Source organism: Bombus vancouverensis, chromosome 7 (assembly GCF_051014615.1).
Source record: "Bombus vancouverensis nearcticus chromosome 7, iyBomVanc1_principal, whole genome shotgun sequence".
Classification (NCBI taxonomy): Eukaryota; Metazoa; Arthropoda; class Insecta; order Hymenoptera; family Apidae; genus Bombus; species Bombus vancouverensis.
This window is the reverse complement of record NC_134917.1, coordinates 13,016,123-13,038,954: the sequence shown is the minus strand read 5'-3', so window position 1 is coordinate 13,038,954 and position 22,832 is coordinate 13,016,123. Positions and strand designations below refer to the sequence as shown.

General features: G+C 44.9%; 1 protein-coding gene across 1 annotated transcript in view; it reads right to left on the bottom strand.

Annotated features, from left to right (window-relative positions):
* Window positions 1-22,832, bottom strand: part of Gfrl (Glial cell line-derived neurotrophic family receptor-like) — a 217,633-nt gene that overhangs the window by 90,628 nt on the left and 104,173 nt on the right. The window contains exon 4 of the mRNA XM_033332476.2: window positions 20,460-20,604. Coding sequence (XP_033188367.2) covers window positions 20,460-20,604 — 145 coding nt within the window. The remainder of the gene's footprint in view (window positions 1-20,459; window positions 20,605-22,832) is intronic.

Genomic DNA, 22,832 nt, shown 5'->3' with positions numbered 1-22,832 from the left:
AAACAGCGAGTGTTTCAATGATTGTGAACATTTTCAAGGCAGGATAATTGAGATAAAGGGCGATAACAAATACCGGATGTGACGCGAAACAGCTACTTTCGCGCTCTTTCAGGGACGAAATAAGGAACTCTCGAAATTCGCTCGCGCAAGAACTTTTTCTTTTCATTCGGATTCGCCGTGCAAGTTTTTCAATGAACTTTAAAGCGCTTGCCCTAATTTCCCGGTGAATGGGGCACCGCATGAAAGCAGTCTCGACCCGCTTTATTTTTTTCCTTCTCTCTCTCTCTCTCTTTTTCTCTCTATCTTACCCCTTCTCGTTTGTCCCATAACGTCGTGTTTGCACGTACGTGCAACCACACTGCGGCAACAAATAAAAAGAATCGCGGTTGAAAAGAAAGCTGGCGTTGCAAGCTCGCGCTACCAGCTGACAATCCGCTCCCTCCGACGTCGCCGGAACTTGCGAATAAAAGCAACAATGTGCGAATTTGTACGCGAGATAAAACCGCGGAAGGCACAAAGCTGCCTTGTTCTTCCCATTCTTCTCTGGCGTTCGTTTCTCCCCGTTAACGCCGGTTCGAAAGAAAATGGGTTCGCGTTCAATTTCCCTTCGATCGTCGCGACGAAGAACGCGACAAAGGGAAGGAAAACGCGCGAGCACGCCGCACGAAATGGGTTTCAGCTGGGAAAAAAGGAGCGGCGTCCAACGAGAGATATAATTAATTACGGAGGCTGCAATCGCTGTTTTTCTTATATTTATTTTTTTTTTTTTGCATTTTCTTACCTTTTTATTATTTTTTTATATTCTTTGCTCTTCGCGGAGAGACACTGCGAGGATTAATGAGAAATTCTGCATCTTTGCGACGTTCGTTCACCGGTATCCGTTTCGTTTACTAAAGTAACAAACTCGACCGATGCACGACAATAACCGTGCTTTATTAATAAAGGGGAAGCGAAAGGATAGAGAGAAAAGAAATGAGGAAACTGGAGCAACTTTTGCTTTCCAAGTATATCGAAGATTGTTTCGACGAACGTAACGGAATAGGAGGGAGAAAGCGTTGAAGGTAACGAGAAGCAGACTGCGTACGAGAGTTTAAAGGCTAGACCAAGAAAAACGACGGAAGAGCGGTTTAATTACTTCGGAACTGGCACGGCATGGGAAGTTGGATCTCCCTTGTTAATGGAAGGGTAAATATCAAGAGTGGGTAACCATCTCGAAGCGTTAAAGATTCAGTCCTGTCCGGAGTGCTTAAACTTTTAAGTGCACCCGACGCGACATAATCTGACATTTTGTATCAGCAACTGAAAGCCGCGGCTGTAACAATGTTTGCGAACAATCATCCGTTCCACGAGAACTTTTTCTACCATCGACCATGTCCCAGAGGAAAGCTGCCCTCTATTTGCACCGACATCAACTTTTCGCTATTGAAATACCGCAAATATCAATCTTTCCACGCTTTGTGTTTCCTCTGCTTTTGAAAAGCGTCTCATTCGATTCGTAGACAGAGCAGTTTATACCGAAGAACCGAGTCGATTTCACGGGATTACTTGGTAAACCGTCGCCGGCAAAGCGGATATATGAAGGCGGTTGTCCGGGCCGGTTCTTGTTTTCCAGAATTTTTGTCACTTCGTCGTCGCCAAAAACCATTCCCACGATCCAACGAATTCAACGATTTCGTTCAAAGTATCCGAGATCTCTCTCGGCCAAAAGACGAGGCAATCCTGGATTTCCGGTTCCGAATACCACGGATATCAACAATTTTCCACGGCCGCGTACAACGAAACCGAATATTCCTTTTGATCGTTCTTTGTACATATGCCGGTTTCGTGGTTCTTTAGAAATTTCGTAGCTCGATACATCTTTCCCTTGGAATTCTTAAGTAAGTCTCGCTTCGAAACCAGACAAATTCCCTCACAAAAGCTTCCTTTCTTCGCTCGAGTTTATATCGTAATGAGCTACGCTGAACAATTTGCTTTGTCGACAACACCGCGGTAATTAAACAAAGAACCACAAAGGTTCTTAACGAGTACTTTCGAAATTGATATCTCGCCGTGTCCTTTCAGTACGTCGTGTCCCTATACAACTCGTCCTGCGATGTTTCAATCAACCAGCCGTGCATAATCACGTTAACAACAATATTACACGGTAATAAAGCTTTATCGCGTACTATCGCGGATACGGTTATATTAACAGTGCCTCGATTCTCTATTAAGACGCGCGACTCTCCGGACAGCAAGGAAAATTTCCCTCTTTTCGTAATGACGACTTTCGTCTGTTCCGGGAAGCAACGTAATTGCGTTCGCTAAGATAATAAACGAATGTCCGGGAAACTGTTCTCGAGCATTTTCGAGAAATAATCGTTTCCACGCTCTTACTTATTCGATTCGCGACGCCTCGATATAACTTGAAACTGCTATAATTTCAAACGTGAGTTTTATGCCCCAACTTTTATGAGAAGCGTCGAGTGGAAATTTTAATTCAGGATAATTCATAGCGTCTCTATAGATCAGCCTAAAGGGGTGAAGAATTTTTCGCTATAGAAACTTCCCTCCGTCACACAACTTCCCCCCACCCCAGCAACCAACTAGCAACCAATATCTTTATTCCTCGTCCTCACGATTCTATCGTCTAAGAACAGAGCTATGATTTTAATTGTTTAATCGCAGAGAATCGGCGAGCAGATTAACAAGCATTGAACAGCGTTTGCTGATTGTTTCTGAACGGACGTCCGCTACAAACTGAGCCTAGGAGAATCAAATCTCTGAGTCTATCCGGAATAACAGTTTCAGAGATGTCAAGAACATTGCAGAGAGAAGGTGCAATGAAGGCAAAGCGTGTGCGCATGTGTGCATGTGAGAGAGATGCTCGTTGGTGAAGAGAGAGCCTTTGCAGGCATGCAACTCGAGTAACGCGAGCAAAGTTGCTAACACATCGGTTCTCAGTCAGGTCAGTATATACAACATGGACGAGTTCTCTCGTACGAGGATCATGAACCAACTCTGGCTAGGTTCATTAAGCGAGATAAGACCAGCCGAGGGAGAAACTAATCTCTTTCATCCTCGTCATTCTGTTCCACTGGCCATTTTCTCCACGCACACGCGGAATTGCATTTTAATCATTTCACTGATTTCTTCCGTTGGACAATTCGCATACCCATCGATATCCCGTCGCGAAGTTTCCCTCGATAATACATAGCACGCGCTAATGCGTAAAATATTACCTTTCATCCGTCCGGTCCATCATCCGTGTCTATTTGCCGTCACGATAGATGATCTACTCCTAAAGTTAGGGATCTGCTACGCCTGGCCGATACGGTTGCCGCACGTTGCCATTAAGGCGTAATTGAGAATCGATACTCGATCATCTGGCGGCCCGATATCGGTTCTCTCCCGATTTTAATAAGGTGACGCCATCACGGCCCTGGCTACCCTTCTTCCTCATTTATTATACACCAGCACGCTTGTATGCTCCTCACACGGGAGTTATTTTAAGCGAACCTTGTTTCACTGAAATTTCCCGGTGATACGCGCCATCCCGGCAACAATCTCGTAAATTGAAAAATCAACGATACATCGGCGCCGCGGCTCGTCTCATTGCTTTTCCATTGTGCGTAGCTGTGAGTGTAGCGACGATGAAAAATCTTAGAAAACAAGGCGAGGGTAGTTCGATGGTCAGAATGTAATCTTCAAGTTTTGTATCGTCCACTAGTTAGTCGAATTAAGCAACACGGTCTTCTTTCTTACCTTATTTTTTTTTTTTTTTGTATAGGTTCTCCGTTGTTTTCTTGCTGTTATTCTTCCGCGAAAGCGATTTCAACCGTAACTCTTGGCTAATTTTTCACAATCTGATCGTTTGGTATAGCGCATCTAACGCAACTCATTGCAGCGTGAAATTTTGTATAGCAACTTTAATAAACCTAGGCAGATTAATTAAAATGCGGTCGATACTCCTGTTGTCACTTATATTTGTCACGCTGATACGTGGTTAAATTTCGAATAGTAGTCGAAAATCCTACAAGGCTAATACGAAATGTGAAGAGGATGGCGTGGTATTTCATCTTTCCGCGCCGGTTCGAATGCACTTATTAAACGCTTATTGAGCTGAGTGTTTTATACACGCCGCGAAATGAAATATGCAATCCGTCTGCGTTCGACCGCGCAGACGATATTAATGAACGCCCGACCACCGATACATTCGATCTAAATTTATTGCACTGCACGTTCGTTTTTATTTTATTATTTCCTTTTTTTTTCGTTATTACCTCTAGCGTGGTCGATGCGTTTTGTCCTGTTAATTGCACGTGATCGTGACACTTGGCTTATTACGCTACGATTATTCCCCTAGTTGATTCCACATTTTGATTATATCGCAGAAAAAAGGTGGCATAACTAGCTTTGTCTGATTACAGGCTATTAAGGTCGTTTAATAATGAGCAAAAGCGGCGTTACACGCGAGCGTTGTTCATCCCGTGCGCGATTCAACATTTACGAAAACATAATTGAATGAATGAGGGGATAAGCGTGTATGGTAAACTTCGTGTCCAATTAAAAAGCAACTTGGTCGAGAATTTGCCGTGGAACGTTTATGAAACGGCAAAGTAAAAACTCTCGAAAGTCGAAGTTTAACGAATCCGGTAGGAAGTGACGTTAAACTTTCTTCGATTGCCCGACGGAACCGTGGAAAACGGTTCGGTTATTGTCCGAGTAGGTACGTTAGTTGCACGAAATTACTCGGCGATCGCCAACGTTCCCAGCGAATTAAGAAAATCATGGAACATTGATATGCCCGTAACTTGTTCTCGCGTTTCGCCGGCTTTCACCAAGTTTATAGACTTTTCCAATAACGAGGAACTTCGATGGGAAAGATGTCGAACGTCCGTTCTCACAAACCGCCCGACTGATACCAATTTTGCATATTAAATTAAGCAAACTCTGAAGCGTCTCTTTAATTAATACGACTCCTTATTCATCGGCAACGAAGCAACGTTTGATTAAAAAATTTATTTTTTCGTGGTATTATTTCTTATTACGATATTCCATTCCACGTCGATCGCTTTAAAAGAACAATCATTGCGAACATCGACGGGGCAGACGCGTGATTTTCTTGAAGAAGGAAGGATCAATCTCACGGCGGCGGAATTCCGTAGAAAAATCGCGGGTAAACAGTCTGGACACGTTTGAGGAATCGATACCTCGATCGACTAATTAGACGCGATAGCCATTACGGGGATGAAAAGCCTTTTACCTGGAGGCAGACGGATGGGTTCGGTATGGGGGCAAGAGAATAAGCTGAGGGAACAAGCGTACGATGTATCACCTCGTGATTTGTAAGCACCAGGCGATCGGCCGCATCCCGCCAGCCCTCGTTAAAATTCTGCCAACGTGTTGCAACTTTACAAGAGACCGAAGAAAGATTCACGCTCCGAAACTTCCACCATACTCTGTCTTATTCTCTCAATTAACGTTTCCGAGTCGCGCCGAGTGTCCACACCACAGCGAACAAGAGAAACGAACGATGTTCCATCGCAACTTCCAACAGATTCGACTCTAATGACGCGAGAGAGCCTCGCGTTCTCGTTCACCGAGACGAGGATATCCTTTCTCCTCTTTCTCTTTCCCTGGGGACGCTATTTTAAAGCGCGGTGGCAAACTGTGGGAAAGGCCGCGTCAAAAAAAAAAAAAAAAAAAAAAAAAGGAGACGCACCGAGACTAAACCCGCTTGATTTTACGATTCATCGTGAAAGCCCTTAATTCGAGAAGAGGCCCCCGACACAGAAATTCGGTTAACGTATCCCGAAGACGCATGAATATATTAAATGTAATATATTCGCCGTTGAAATGAAAATGCACGCGAGGACGAGGGGACACGGTATAGTCAGAAGCGGTAGCTCGTAAATGTTGATGAGTTTACAACAAAATTACATCGTCGACGGAGCAACGCGGCACGCCTTATTACTGTGATTACGTCTAAACGATCTATCGTGTCGGGAACGTTTTCGAGAGTGGCTAAATTGATAATCGTTCCGAAGAGATTACGTTGATACGCTTCGACGAACTTTACCGCCTTGTATCGCAAATCTCTGCCCGATTTATTTCCATCCGTAGTCGTGTCTGCGTCGGACGTTACCAATCCCCTTCGAAATCGGCCACCGAGAAAACTTTTTCCCACCGGCAGAACCTCTCCGCCTGTTCCAATCCGTTTGCAATTTCTCATTATACGGAGAATATAAATTTAATTATCGGTCATCCATTCGAGCCTTTGCTTCATTTATCTTCCTCTTGAACTTTTAATATCGATATTGCGAGCGTCGACAGCTCGAAAGAAGGTCGTCACCGTTTTCTCGGCGGAGAACTCGACCTGCGCTCTTCTCCGTCCATTTGCAAACGCATCGGTACGTTCGTTAGACCAGGCTCCGCTCGATTCTCCATCCGCAGAATAAATTAACGTCCACGTGGAGCAATATAGGTAGAAAACGTGCCACCGCCGCACCGTAGCGATATTTAACCAAAGAGATGTTCCACGAGATTCGTATATTTATAAATAACAACCCGGCAGATACGGCACCGTGACTACATCCCGAGAACACGGTGAATACGTGCTTGTTCACGTTTGATCGTGTTAGACCGTAGCTGCTGTTTCACCGGTGCTGTTTAAACATGTTACTGCTGACGTTTCACCGTTTGCGTTTTCCATGGCGTTTCGCTAAATTCTGCATGCCACGTGTAAACATATTTCAAACGATAACTCTTGCTTTTTGGGGCCAAGTTACCGGATATCTACTCTGGATTATGACTTAACTAACGATCCCGCTCTAGAATTAATGACCTCGATACCGCCATTACGTTTATCACCGTACACACTCGGAAACCTCTTTCCATTCTACGAGCTGGAAAATAATCGCGCGATAGACGTAAGTCGATCTCGACGATATTCAAAGTACACCGCGTGTCTTCCGCTATGTTTCTCTTCCCTGGTGAAAGTTCCAGTTACGCGCGGTGAACATGGACAAATGGACGAAAGAGAAGAAAACTTATTCGTGCCACGATGGTGTTGCGAGTAAAGGTTATAATCGGTGGCAATCTGTCCACCGGTCGAGCTTTTATATCGGGATAATAACGAGGTTTTACAACACTTGAAGAATTCCCTTGTGGATTGGTTGCGCGTGCAGCTCTATCACACTGTGTCCATTGGATATCTTTCGGGACAATGGGATAAAAGAGCGCCGCTACCGACCTCGTTCGACATTGTACGACACGAGTGGAGCGCGTTGCGGCACGATTTCTAAAATTCGATTACCATCGAATCGCGTCGGGGAGCGAGCGAAACACAAAGGGGCAGAAGCATCGATTGTGTCTCTACCTGTTCGTTTTGAAAAGAAGAGGCAACTCTCTCTCTGTTCCATTCCGAGTTCGGACTTTTAATTCATCCTCGCTTAACGCAACGATTAATTAATCCTTTTAAGCTACTCGCATTGTTTCACGAGCCGTGCATCGGCACGAATTCATATTTCACGAGAAATATCCGACTTCCCTGACGATCTCTTTAAACTCGTATTCAAATCGATCCCACGCGGCTCACGATTTTCATTATATATCGTTCCGCGGAATATTTATTTTCCTCGTTGCATGTAGCAGCAGAACCAAGTATCGTGCTTTTTATTCTTGTACGCTTAAATCAACCGTCGACCATCAGTGACTAGCGCGTGAACGATCATCAACGTACGTGTAAAGATCGGTGTCCGTGAATTTTGCAAAAGTCCTCGAAACATTCGCATCAGCGATTAACGCCGCGCGTGTCAGTAATTTTCTCGCAAAATATCGCGATGGTCGTTACATTGGAAGAGGATATTCTACGAAGGTGGAATGACGTTTAATGTACGCCGGCGACTGCCCCGACTGACGAAAAATTCGTATCAAAGGCCTCGATTCAATCAAAGGCAAATTGTGATTGTCAGAGCATGAAGTTAACCCACATTTCCATCAGTTTGTGATACAATTTCATTATACCCGGCTCGCGCCTCGCTGGCTCGATTTCATGTTCAAACAAGCAGCGAGCGGCCCGACTCCTGCGAAATTCTGAAACATAGACACACCAATGCCAGAGCACTCCAACTACCTGACCAATATTTTAATCGACCCTGTAGCGGTTGTATTGTTTATCGAACGAGTTCAAGAACAATCAGTGAACGCGAAGTTCAAGGGAGCGGAGAGAAAAGAAGAAACCGAGTGTGTAGCTTTGGAAAGAGCGATTCGAACGAAAAGCACGGTATACACGAAACAAAAGAAGAGAAAAACGAGCGAGAATAAAAACTACGATGCACACGATGCTACGTATTATTCCGAATAATTCTTCGGATTCGCCGTGCCGCTAGGTCTCTACAAAATTGACGAACATTGGGAGAACCAGGTCAGACGTTCAGCCTCGTCCTGATCGTAATCTTAATTAACGAACACAATTACAGCGGACTTGGAGTGTCTTGGTCTCGTTGCAGCGTGTATATAACGGTGTAACGGTGCCACGCGAGTTAATTGCTTGAATCCGAAACTATCGCCCCTTTTTCATTGAAACGGACTTTCTACCTAAGTGAAACTTAGTTACTCGTTCCCAATTTATTTTTCACTCGCCGTTGCGTCGATCGCTCGCGAACTCGCAAAGCTTCGACGTTTCGAGATTTCGAGAGACTATAGCACTTGATATATACGTAGTGGCGTTCGTTACTAATTTTTAGCAAATTGAAATCGAAAGAAAAAAGGAAGACTGGAAATGTCAAAGTTCGACGTTATTCGCGTGAAAAGAACCGAATGGCGATAATTCGAAGGTCGAGTTTGGTAGGCGAGAAAAACGTGCTCGGCTTGTCTTTCAGCTTCGACTTGATCGTGAATGCCGAAGATACAGCGTGGACATAAATTTCATTCGGTCGCGGGACCGCGATTTCGCTGCAAGTAAGATTTCGCGCCGAGACTGCGACTAATGTTGCCAGAGGGGAGAGTCGATGTTCCTCGATTGTGCAAATTTTTCTGCAGTAGCGTTCGACGAGACAAAGTTCTTGGAGAACTTTCGAGCGAAACGACCGCGAAGATCGAAGCAGCACGGGTCGATAGAATGAAAGATAGATGTCTTGTTTGCGAAGAAATATTCTTGACTTTTCCGAGCGTGGCGTCGCTTAAAAGTTGGAAATAGATGATACCGCGACTGACGTTCGTGACGTTGCTCCTCGGCTTTAATTCGATTTCGGATTGACGTATCAGTCCGTGGATGTTATTCGGCTGACAAATGAACTTCCACCGTTTCTACGGACTTGGCAAATGAAAAGAACGAAAAAAATACACTATGCTCGTTCTCGGGGTTGCGAATACTATGGAATAGGAGTAGAAGGGTAGTGGAAGGGGCGAGTGGAATGGAAATCCTATAGCGCGGTTTTTTCCTTTTTGCATGCCCGAAACAATCGAGGTCGTGGACGTTTTCCTCGTACGGGTTCGAGTTTCAAGCGGAGTCCCCGATGAGGGGAGGTTGTGACCGAGGGGTGAACGACTCGAACCGGGCACTAATTTCTGGTGTGAATTCGGCTTAACTGCCGTGCCAGCCTCCTACGGCCGTGCCCGGAAAATTCAACGGCGCCAAAACAATCGGACGGACGCGAAAACTGCATCAGACGCGGAATTCGCGCTAATTGTTCCGACGGTCCTTTTCACTGCTACACGCTGCTGTACGCTGCTAAACGCTAACCTGTCCCGTCTCCTTTCCTCTGCTACCCCGATGTTCGAGTTTCGGCTACAATATGTCGATGATTACTGAAACGGCTGCAATTTCGTGATCCTCGGCGGCAGACAGGGTTCTTTCGTCGGTGTTTAATCGCTACCGGATCTAAGTGTCCTCGTTTTCGGAATCGTGTTCCATTTAAAAACAAATTTCGTTAAAGCGGTCTCTGCTAAACCGATGTAACTGATATCGAAAATTGGTCAAATTTCCTGTTGTTCGAGCGCATCGATGAAGTACCCATATATGTATATACGTAAGTATTTGTAGTCAAAGACGTAGAAAATTAATGACAATCCACGTAGAAGATGTTACCGTTGCGTGAACTCCGACAAGCGATACTTCACACCACGGGAGTTGTACCTAGTCGAGCTTACATCGCGGCGATCGACCAGGTGCACCGAGATACCTTCATACTCGAGTCATGAATCCTTTGATCAGAGTTTGTAATCTTCCTCAAGTCGAAAAGGTTTCTGACGAAAAAAGATTGCCGAGAAATATTGCGAACAGCGCGCGAACACATCCTCGAGTATAAATATACGTCCACGAGATATAATGGACCCTTGGTTCCGTTTCAGCTCGCAGAAACATCCAAATCCCGGAAGAAAATCGATTCTCTTATCGCGATAAATCATCATTACAATTACATCGAGACAGGAATATTCTCCGGAGCCGTAAAATAAACTCCGCTCTGCCGATTCCATGCAATCCGCAGGAATTTATCTCCCTGTTTCTGCGTGCCCGTCCACACATACACACACATCCACGATATTTCTCCAACACGTCAGCCTCTCTTTCTCTCTCCTTCGTTTGGTCTCTCTTTCTTCCCGCATGCAGAAAGTATGGAGCTTGTCTTGTTGTTTCTGCTTATTTGTCTCACCCCTCGCGTCCATCTCCGGAGGATCGTTTCTCTTTCCAATCGGTAGTCACTCGTCTCTTCGTCATCTTCCTTCGTCCTGCCCACGACTCTCTTTATCCAGCTGACGTAACAAGAGGAAGTTCCGGCCACGTTTCATATTTATAAAAGAGTTAATATTTATCCGGCCCCCAGGTGGATAGCATTTTACTCGCCCACTTTCCATTCTCGTTTCCATTTTCACGATTCGTGCTCGCACCCCTACCTACCCCTTTCACGACCTCCGTGCTCCGCCTTTCTTAATTTTCATTTTCGGCTTCGTCGTTTGACGATTAAAACACAAGAGAGACCGGTACTTTGGCGATCCGAAAACGTGGTTGGAAAATTAAAAACCGAATAAATATTGCGTTTCGTTCGTACGGCAAGCTATCGATACTGCGTGACAAGGCAAAGAATCTAAAATAACCAGACATCAAAGAGATAATTGTTCCCTTTAAAAGTTTCGTTATCTGTGTGGCTGTGAATGAAACTCGATTCGCAGGCAATCGCGAACCATCGACTAGACGCTGCGAATGATTAAAATTATCGCTGGAAATAATAATAATAAATATGTAAATATAGAATGGCGTTCATCCGTTGTACATATTATGATTTTACCTTTCCTAGAGCACGTTAAAGGGCCGGCCCGTTATGACAACTCTCTCTCTGTATCACGCACACACTTCAACAATTACGTTATCCTCCCGATTGGTTTCCAATAACGCATTTATCCACTCGAATGCACCCTCTGTGGGTTATCAAACGTATCAGTTTTCAAGTGCACGCCGCGCATGCAGCGAAACATTTCACCGATTGCATATTATTCAGCGAATCCTGTTTTCTTCCATCGTTCTGAATTATTCACCAACGTGCAAATATTCATTCCCATCGAGCCCGACGTGTTTTATCGCCTATCGAAGCCCGGCCAAGATCCTCGCGAATCGCGTTGACTTAATTTACTATTTGTTCATAATACTCCACACGTATCATCGCTCATAACCTTCCGAAATTTGATCGACTCCGATGTAATCCTGATCGAGCGGAGAGCGCATGGTTCCATCGATCATTTGGCGCAATGTTAATCTTCCAATATCGCTAGTATGTAATTATCTTTTGTCCGTTCCGGTTAAACGCGGTCAGTAATTTTACACCAACGTTCAGCTACCATTCGTCCATATTTATTTCTATCGGAAATAATGCGGTTTTCGTCGTCGAAATCTGTTCTACGAAATCTAACGAACATTACAAACATTTCGACTATCGATCAGGTCGACCGAATCGATTGATAAAAGACGGGCCGAATGAGATAAAAATATAGACCAATGCACGACGTGACAAGCAAACAACAACTACTCGAAACTGTTTCCCTTGTCGTGTCGTGTGTACTCGAGAGAGAGAGAGAGAGAGACAGAGAGAGAGAGAGAGAAAGAAAGAGAGATGCAGCAGTTGCGAGAAATTTTAGTCAGTCGACGCCTCGAGCACACGAATCGTTCGAGTAGAATGGTCGCGGGGGTGAGGTTCGATGTCAAGACGATTTCGTTTCCAACCCTTCGCCATTTCCAAGTGGGATCACCGAACACTGATCGCCGATTGTTTCAATCGGCTTTAGCCACCGGCGCTTCTCGACTTCCATCCCTTCTCTTTCCTCTCTTCTTATCCCGACGCCCTAAACTCTATACAATTCAACTCGACTTCTGTCCGACGAAGATACGAGCTCCCGGATTGGCGAGCACGCGAGAAAATCCAGACGTCGAAATTTCCATACACAGCGCGAACTTTCCATAAGTATCGGTGTTCCGAGTATTTATTGAAATCTGCTGCTTTCGAAATCTGTCTGGACGCGATACGAGGGCTTGATACCGGAGCATCGATCCTGGTATTTCTACTAATCCTGCCTCCGTGCAATTCCACGTGATTCAAGCACGGTGAAACTGGCTGAATCGTAGCAGAGATCGCGCTAAAAGAGAAACGGCTGGTTCTGTGAATTATTCGTCCATGTTCTCCGATGGTTCGGACAGTCGGCGCGTTTATTTCCCGTAAGAACCGCACGACGGTTTCTTACAGGCTCGAGTTCGCCCATATTCCTGGCGAAATACCGCGATATACAATTCCAACGATGCATCGATGCGCTTTTACAGTTCCGCCCGCGGAATTGGCCGATTCGATTTACTTGGCCGCGAGAGCCTTTTATCCTATGCTCCTTGTACGTTTGCCAACGTTTTGCTCGCGTCCTAACCTCTTCGCGTGAGAACGCGCATACACGTCCCACGTCAGTGGGAGTTAGGAGACCGACAAACCTCGAAGAATGGGAAAAATCGAAGACAGAATGGTGAAATGCGCAGCGGTGCCGTTGCTTCTCGCTCTCTCGTTTGAAATTACTTTGATCCGGGGGTCTGGAGGTTTCTTTTGTCTGGAGGATCTCTTGGTTATCAAGCCGAACGGGAGGAGAAATTCACCGGCAATTTCACACCGGTTCAACTGCCGGAACGAAAGAGAGGCGGTTTGATCCTGAAGTCACCGGTTCGAGCTCCAAGCGGAGCGGTACATCGTCATTTCCGGCAAAGTTGGACCTCGTTAGCCGTTCATCGAGCACTTCGATTCCTCCGTCCCTCCCCTAGTTCCATCCTTCTTCGTCCGCTTGCCTCTCTACCGTTTCACTTTCTCCTTTTTTCTGAAATAAGCCCCGTTCGCTTCTCCTCGAGGAGGAGATTAAAGAATAGAAATCCCCGAGAGCAATCTTATTTTCTACTTTTTATTTTCTCCTTCTCTTTTTTTCCCAAGAAATAAATATACCGATATTTCATCGAGTTTCGATATAACATCTTCTCCCTCGACGACACTTCGTCTAAATCTCGTCGTCTCTGATCGACTCTTTTCGTGACTGCTGCCTATTTCTCGTATTCCGCCACTTGTATCCCGTAACATTCACGAGTGGCATTTTGGCAGTTTCGTGCGATTCTTACTATCGACGGAACAGAGAACCGGCGGTTACGTGCAAGGTCTGTTCGCCAACGAAAATAATTATCTTGCTGTTTCGACGGCGTTGTGCCGAACGCTTTTCGCGATACCTCTATGCAGATCGACTTAAATACGATTGGGTTGCTACGTCTTGCGACCGGAAGAACGTCGACATGGTAAGTGGAAAGATAATGACGGGAATAATTCCTGAGAAACGATAGCGTGACGAAAATATGGAAATATTTGAAATTCGTCCGTCGTTACGCTTGCGTATAATTTTTCTTCGCGAAGGCTACGATACAGACGCGATTCTACAAACCGATTCGTTTTTACCTCGTTTTCGGAATTTATGAAATTCCATTGGAAGATATGGAAAATGAAACGTTTGCATGTTTAATTGTTATCCAAACGTTTGTTAACCTGTCGGCGATTCTATGAAAGATATAATGTACGTCCTTTATTAAAATAGTTTATCAAACGCGTTCGGCAGCGATCTGTGTTTATTTTCGAGCGCGCCTCCCCGTCGAACGAAGTGTCGAAAGAGCCGGCAACATTTGTCACGCGCGATCGTTTCGAGTATTCGAGGATAACTCGATAGCGGAACACCGGCCTGGTCGATGGAATCCATTCGTTTTCAAACGTCAACTCCTTCGTCAGGGACCGACAGTATCGTCGACACGTTCGTAATTATCTTCGCTTTCCTATCCCTTGGGAAGTTGGTGGCAGAGCTAATTAACGTACTACACAACTCGGCCATTTCGCGCGGTGAATATTTTCGATGGGACGCGACGCGTATCGTACCACGGTATTGTTACCACCGTCTGTTTAACGCTATGTATCTCCTTTTCGTTTTTACATCGCCGAACTTTTAGCGATTTTCGCTTTTCAGTTAACCAGGGCGCGAGCGACGCGCGAGTGCGCGACCAGAGTTCGTATAAATTTAATTTAAAAAATACCCGAGTCTCGATGCTTAATTACGCGTTCGCCGGTGGCATTTTTCGGCAGAAATTGATTTTCCCCTGCCATTCCCGGTTTCATTACTCGAGCGCCAGACCGCCACCAACCTATCCTTCTCCACCAAGCTATCCTTCGTTCCTCAACTTTGAAATTCCACGAAAGTTTCTTTGCCCCTGGAAGGCTACATATTGACGTTCATTTTTTCGAAACGATCGTCATTGGCCATCGTTTCCGGTACTTCCCGTGCACGAAATTCCAACGTCGCGAGACGAAAGTTCACCAGACCTAACTACTTGCTTGTCCTCTTGTAACTACTTTGGATCGATAGCGCAAAACTTTCCCCTTCCGACTTGATTTAAATTAAATGTCAACAGCTTGTACGCGACGCTGACTTCCAACTTTTCTATCGGTGTCTCAGTCTCTCCGCTTCCCTTTCGCTCTATACTTTTATTTTCCGTTTGATCGCGAGAAATACGCTTAACCGTGTAGCTATTAATCGTCAGCCACTTTTACTCTTCGTTGATTTTCGGACTGCGTTTCTCCACAGGAAATCCGCATCATCGTTCAGATTCCGTTGACGATACATTTGCTGACTGCAGCGAATATAAATTCGAAAATCTTCGATTTTTTTCGCGACGAATGTCTCGCAACGAGAGACAAAATGTCGGACACAGAACAGAGTCGTCGGTGTGATACGTTTTCATTAGCGCGTGCTAGCAGTATCGCGCGAAGCGAGCGTACCGAAGATAAGTGGTTATCTCTCGTTTCGCTTTCTTTTCTCTTACTTTCCAAGAGGTTGTGTTCGGTCGGAGGCTCGCGAGCCGGATCACGCTATGGAAGCAGGTTTGTCTTCGTCAAGACAGACGAAAGGAGCGGGAAAGTGGTAGCTTTTTAGAAAGCGCATTCTCCTGTCCGTCCTCTCGTGGAAACGATCCACTCAGCACCAGAAAAGATGGTGCATTGCCGCTTGAAAAATGAATATCTTCAACCAACGGAGGAGGGAGAAAAAAAATTCCAACCCGTCGACTGCTTCCCGTTCGCCTCTTTCTAATAAAACGTCATACGAGAATTTATTTACTACCCCGTCTTTCAGCCTCGCTTCTTCTTACTTCGAACGTTAAACCAAAGGCTTCAACAACTGCGAATATTTTAGTTTCAATGTTCGTGCAACTCTGCGCGTTTCAAACGTTTCGTTTGACTACTACCGAGAGTAATTTTTTATAAAACATCGCGAATGTCTTATAGCGTGGTTGTCGGCCTGTCGTCGATTGTAATCCGAGTCAGAATACCTTCAGTCTCGAACTATGTCGAAACTAAAGTATCTTCTTAAAGATATCTTCCTCGGGTATTTCTCCTATCGCTTGTATGTTCTGATGGTACTTGTACAGGGAAGTAGAGGAAGAATGGAAGTAGAGGAGGTAACGAGGGGTTAAAATCAGCTACTGTCTACGCCCGCGGGATCTAAAGTTTCGGGAAACACGAAAATGGATAGTTAAGCCAGGTAGATCAGCCTGTGTAGAAACCTCGATGCAACTCAGCCCGCTAATTAATACCAATTTCGCTAATCCACGTGTTTCTCGCCTCGCTGTTCAATGAAAAATATACCCCTGCCTCCTTTCCACAAAAATCAATCTGCAATCTGCTACAATTCCCATCGAACGATATCGCGTACCGATCACCAAACAGAAATTTTTACTCCAATTCCGAATACGAATTTAATCCGCCTTGATCCCTGTGCGATGCAGTCGAGGAACAGTTTAACCGGCAAACGTATATTTGTCGCCTCTAACACGGCTATTTTTGTCCCCTTTTCTTGCGAAACGCTGCGAGTCTACTTATACTAGGCGTAACGAACCGCGAACTTTATGGCAAGCATTAATTAGATTAACGGGATCATTAGTTGTGGTCACGCGCACTTCTTGAACCTTACGCGTCCCGTATCGCCGCAAATCCTAGAAAGCAAGGGGCCCCGCGCATGGAACTCTGCCGGTTTATAAATTAAACAAACAAGAAACGTATCGTAACGGATGGATCGCCTCTGCGATCGTTGTCATATCGAGCGGATGTTCGACAACCTATTCGCGGAAATAAAGAACGAAAACGCCGCTAACTTCGTCGAATTTATTTTAGAGGAGACTAGGAAACTGAGAAACTTTGCACCCCGGCAAATTAATCTTACTGAACGAACCACGTAGAATCCAATAGTACACAGGTGTTTCGCACTTTACGAAGTTCGTGCTTGCGCACTATCGAAGCACGTATACATTTTCTATGAGTCATAGAAGAATTATCATTTGCAGGGGAAATTGATCTTTTGCTGTGACTTTGTGACTTTATCGTAGCGTTCGAGCAAACACATGAATTTTTTGTATTCGATCGTAGAGGAATAACTGGGTTATTTCCAGTGAAATAACACCAACGGTATGAAATGATGAGAGAAATACGCGAGTCACGTCACGCGCGTGTTTTTAAATTCAGAAGAAATCCGTGAAGTTTCGGAATACTTTCTCTGCGTGCTGTATCCACGTTCCCAGGGTCCCGGTCCGTAATAACATTGAAATTCAATCCAACGTGCCGCTCTATAAAAGTAAACCAACCGATAGCGTATTCCTGATCATCGTCTTTCAGTCTTGTTCCAATTTTCTCTTAATCTGTAAGCCTAGATCCGAGTAAAACGGCTGAAGTAAAGCAGATGATACGGCAAATTCCGTTCGCAAGCTCTTGCGATAATACAACAGCACCACCGATCGTCGCGATATCGCGAATCCCGCACGTCGTTTTGTATCTCTTCTCGTTTAATCGCTTCGAGTAGCGTATATCAAAACTGTCAGAAATAACTGTAACCGGCACGAAGAAAAAGATGTAGCTGTCAAAGAATGAAAGGAAACGCGGATAGAAATTGAAACGATGGAATAGACCGAATCGTCTTCTTATTGCATTTGTCAGTTCAATTAGCGGAATTGAGAACCTTTCAATGAGAGGATACGTGAAACGTTTCCCTGTACTTAACATCGTATCGTTTCTGCCTTTCTTCCCTCCCCAATCCTTCGATAAGATTTCACCGCTTCGCTTGCATCGCGCACAGTAGCCCTTCTATGCTGTGTGTCACGCGAACGTTACAGGGGAGGAATAACTTGTTCCTTTGGAAATGGCAGCAACGAAAGGAATTCGTACGTTTCAAGAGAAGTAGCTGTCTCTTTCGCGTAACAAGAATTCTGGGGTGAAAAAGACGATTCTTCTTGACACAAACGTTTATTTCGCGCATTTATCCCGCCAACGAGGAAAACACGACGATATGCGATAGAAAGGTTCGATGTCATTTATTAGCAAGTAATCGAATTTCACCCTGTTGACGAATTTCTTCCCTTGCCAATGGAAATGTGGCAATTTAATGGCGATTCAAACGCAGTTTATTCGCAACAAATCATAAACTTGTTATTAGAAGTGCGCGTTCCGCTGTTTTATTAATAACTCGGCTAACTTTCTACGCTAGTCACCGAGCCGAGTAAACGTCTAATTAATTTTAGCCCGAAAACTTGGCCGGTACACGTTCCACGTTGGTGGAACGGCGTGCCGCTCGACGTTGTATGCCGCGTAGTGATGTTTTTCGCGTTCTGCCGCTATCCTTTTCAACCGAGAGGAAGTCGTTCACGGAAGAAACGAGTTTCTGCCACGTACTTGGAGGGTGCGAGAGAACGCGCGTCAGTTATGAACGATGCAGGGGTTACAACGTTTCCGCGAAGAAATTACTTAGGCGTCGCATGCAACGTTGGCGGGCCGTGCGTGGATCGGTTGCTTCGCGGAAAGTGACTGCTAGTATTTCCACACTGTTCGCGATTTCACGTTCGTTTTACCGTCCTTTAACGGCCACGTTACCGTGCCATTCGCGTTGTTACCTTAAACATCGTTTACCATCGCGCTTCCGTTGCGCCACCAGGAAAACTCAACCAAGTAGGAGGCGGTTGATAATGATGATGCAACGTACTCAGAAATTGTTACGAGCTTTTTTCAACGAAAGTGTCCGCTTTCTGAGCGAGACGATGATGCATCGTACTTGGAACTCGCTATAAATCGCTTCGACGAAAGTCATTGTTCAAGTTTTTACGCGTTATTCCCGTATAAAGTGCAGTTAGCGCAGTTTTGTATCCCTCCCTCCCCCCCCTTTTTTTTCTTTGCTTTGCTATTCAGAAAAGCTTCGGTAATCGTATCATAGAACGGTACGTCAAACGATGAAAGTGACAAGAAAAATGCGAGGTGATTACTCAAGAAGAAAGATCAAGGGAGGCGGTCGTAAACTTTCGACGCGCCAGCAACTTGTGTAATTAAAAGCGTGTGCTCGCACACGCGCTCGATCGCTAATGGCTTTACGACGGAGCGGAGAGAAGGGAAGCAGACTGATGAAAAAACCTGTGGAAACTGGCCGATCTTCCGCTGTGCTAAATCTTAGGCAAACGAGGCTGAGAAGGATAAAAGTGTTCTGAACTATAACGCCTATCGATTTCTTTAACGCGAAAATGTCGAAGGGTCGTTGAGGTTAGGGTCCATAAAATGGATCTCTTGTATAATCATCTTCTCGTGGGAAACGATGCTAAGCTAAGAACTGCACACTGAGTGTAATATATTTGCCGTTTAATCCAGATTTTGTAAGTTCCTTTTATACTTTGAAAATCTGGAATAAACTACGAGTATTAACGTTAAGACGTAGATAAAGATAGATTAAGTTGCTGTATAAATTTTCCTTTATTTTCACATCACGGCACGCGTCTCTTTAGCCTTAACTAATTTAAAACGTACCGTCAGGGCACACTATGCAACACGTTGGACGAACGTGTAAATTATACCGGCGTAGCGTTCGCATAAAATTGAGAGGTCGCGATGAATAATTTTATAAAACATTGTCACGGAAAGAATCACAGGCCCGAGTTAACTTGTCGTATATCGTTTGCAGTATTTCTGTCGCGATAAACGTTAGTAACCACGAAATAAGTAACTACACCGACGTACTAATTTCATTCTAATTTGAATCGCTACTATATACAGGTAAAAGTATTCTGGCATATATCCATATCACCTACGATATCGATTTGATCGAAATAGAAGAGCGATCGTAGAAATTCTACACGGAAGCTAAGCAGTACATCTAATGGGTTTAAAATTACGTCAGGCGGTCTGTCAGTCGACAACGGAACTTCATTTGCCAACTCCCCTTTAACTTTTCGTTGTTACCAGCACGATCGCCGAGATTGAATGTTCGAGGGAGCTTAACGTTTCGATTTGCCGCGTTGCTTTTCAATCTCATATCACAGCTTCGAATTAGCCCCGTCAAACTTCTCCGCGTATCGAACCTTTGAATATCGCGCGATCGCTTACCACCGGCGATAAAAAAAATACGTATCATCGCTACCTCTCGACCTGCCTCTTCATAAAGAAATCCGTCGGCATCGAGGGAGAAGCATTAGGTCCGACGTAAGGTGTGGGTCGACTGACATTGAAAAAAGGGGAAGTTGGTCGGTGTTTGAAGACGAACGGTGAATGGCTGAACGAACGGTAGGACGTATAGATATACAGAGGCGCAAAGAACGAAATTCAGCGCGAGAAGCAAAGAAATTTACTTCTTTGATTGACATTCAAAAGGAACACTCGACGCTTTCTTTAAGTTGAATTATGAATAGAAGGAGCATAGGAAAAGCCGACGAAACCTCCGAGGGAACATTTTTGAGAAGAGGCGGACGTAAATATTGACTTCCGGACTTACGGCCGTCTGGAAAATGGGGCGAACCCGTGGCGAACGCGTGGCATACGGCTTCCGCTGGTTCGTTCGTGTGGGTTCGCCTGCATTCGCTCGATCGCCAAAAGTAGAATAAACTATGGTAATGATGCAACGTTTTCACTCACCGACTCTCCATCCTGCACTTGCCCTCCCGCGCTTTGCAGTTGCTTTTGAAGTCCTCGAAAATCTGGCTGCACGATTTGCCGCGTAAACAGACGCTCAGCGCATGATTGCAGGTTGGCAGAGCGTCGATGGCGTACGGATCCTTATCTGGAACGAGCATCAAGAAGTTAATGCAATATTTTCAGTTCGTGTTTCCGTTGAACGACGGCTTGCTAAGTGACAACGTCGATGGGCCAGAAGTGTGGCAGGAGAATTACGACGCTCGCCAATTTCATGGGGATAAATGAAAATATTGTCTGCGAGTATCTGACGTTCAGTTTGTTAAAGTTTTACATAGCATCGTTGCTGACGGAAATGAAACACCGAAGCATGTTCCTTTCTTAAAAAAAGAAAACTATTTTTCGAAAGAAATAGTCACCGCCCGCGACGCGACGAGTAGAGGTAAAATTTAAACAGAACGGATGGACGAAAAATTCTACTAAAAATCTGATACACCTCTTTGCTCGCTCGAAAGAAACGAATAAACACGAACGGGTTACGCGTGCATTGAGCTCGCGTTTGTTAAAGGAGCGCGGTAATTGGTGGTGGAGTAATTAAAAAATTCCTCGAATGAAATTACCGTTCGTTATTAGCAAGCAGAAAATTCATGGTACCGTTCGCAGCCCTAGAAATCGCGGCGAAATAAATTGAGGCTCTCGGACGTACAAATATAACGAAAAGACGTATCTGCGCGAAACCCAATGAGAAATAAAAGAATAAGTCGCCGGTGCGGGCGCCTGGGTCTGGATAAAAAGAAGAATCAGAAAATAATAAAGGTATTCTCTTATCAAAGGGGGAAAGAAGAGTCCGGATGGGTGTGTTAAGAGGCGAGGAGAGATTTTTCGCGGATAAAGGGAAGAGGATCCGGAAATTTCCTGTGAATAATTTCAAAGACCGTCATCCCTCTCCTCTTATTCCGCTCACGAATTCCGCGATAACAAAAACGATCACAATTAAACGCCGGATTAATTCGTTTAAGGCCGGAGAGATCCGTAAGCGGATAGTTGAAGAAAAATGGATAAAAATCGGAGAAAGAAGAAGTCAAGTCGCAGCATTTACAATCTGCTTTGTAAATTAAGAACGGAGGTGAAAATGATTAGCAAACGCGCGTGAGATATACGTAAAAAAGAAGAGTCGACGAAATAAGAATAATGGAAGATGGAGGGATAGATGGGCGAGAGGGAGGACCAGATAAAGAGAAGAATTCGTCTCGCGGAATCGACAGGAAAGAGGAGAGGCATTCTGTTGGCGTCGCTAAGAGTGAAAACGAAAAAGGAGAAAGATAACGAAAGGGGAAAGAGCGAGAAAAGCTGAGAAAGCTGGGGAATAGAAGGTAGTAAGGGGCGGGGGTGGAAGGATCGCGGCTGGAACAGCGAGTGTGAGTGAAAAGAAGCGTATTGGGAATTATCCGTGAATCGTTCGAAAATGCTCAAAAGGCTCGACGGCCCGGACGAGCGAGCCCTCGGGAAAATGAACAATGGAGACCGTAGGAAAAGCCGCAATGGCGCGGAGGTTATATAAGAGGCCGCAGTCAAAGATATCGCGATCCTTTTGTTTCTTGCACGAGAGCCGCGTCCGATCCTCTCTTTTCATCGAAGGGAAATGTCCGGCTGAGTGGCACCTCGATCAAATTTTCTTGTGTCGTACGATGTCCGTTACAACTTCCGCTACGTTGTCTCCGCCAACTTACCAGATAACTTTCCTACGATTAACCTAACCTCATCTGATACGTCACGGGCAAACCTAAAGATAAATGTTTCCGATAGATTCGTTTCCATGGTAAAATTATCCAACGGACTAAACATCCATCAAGCATTCGATCGGTGTTAAATCGCGTTTCAGATAGTTGATACGCGTCGAATGTACTTTATCGGAAAATGACAATGACATATTAGGGGCGGCTGCGTTTTGTACCGATAAAATATTCATTAAATTTGTCCGCAAACGCGAAACGAAAGAGGATCAGGAATCGAGGGTCGGTATTCATGGGACGTGAAAATGTTAATTTCAAAAGGAAAACGGAAATGTCTCGAAAAGGAAGCAATTAAGAGAAAAATAAATTAAGGTCAGGAGCCAAGATTTCACCGCCCGTGAACTCCGCCTTGAAATATAATTTTGCTATTAAAACAGGGAGAAGAAAAAGCGGAACTTTGCAGTAGAAATACTTTGAGCAAAGATTGACGGTGTAGGGAATTTATGGATGATCGACAAGGTTACCAAAGCATTCGTCAAACTGATATACCGAACTCCCGCACGAACGCTTTAGCGTCGACATGCTCAACGTAACTGAAAATATAATTGCTCGCCAAATACGAATAAGATAGCGAAGGATGGAT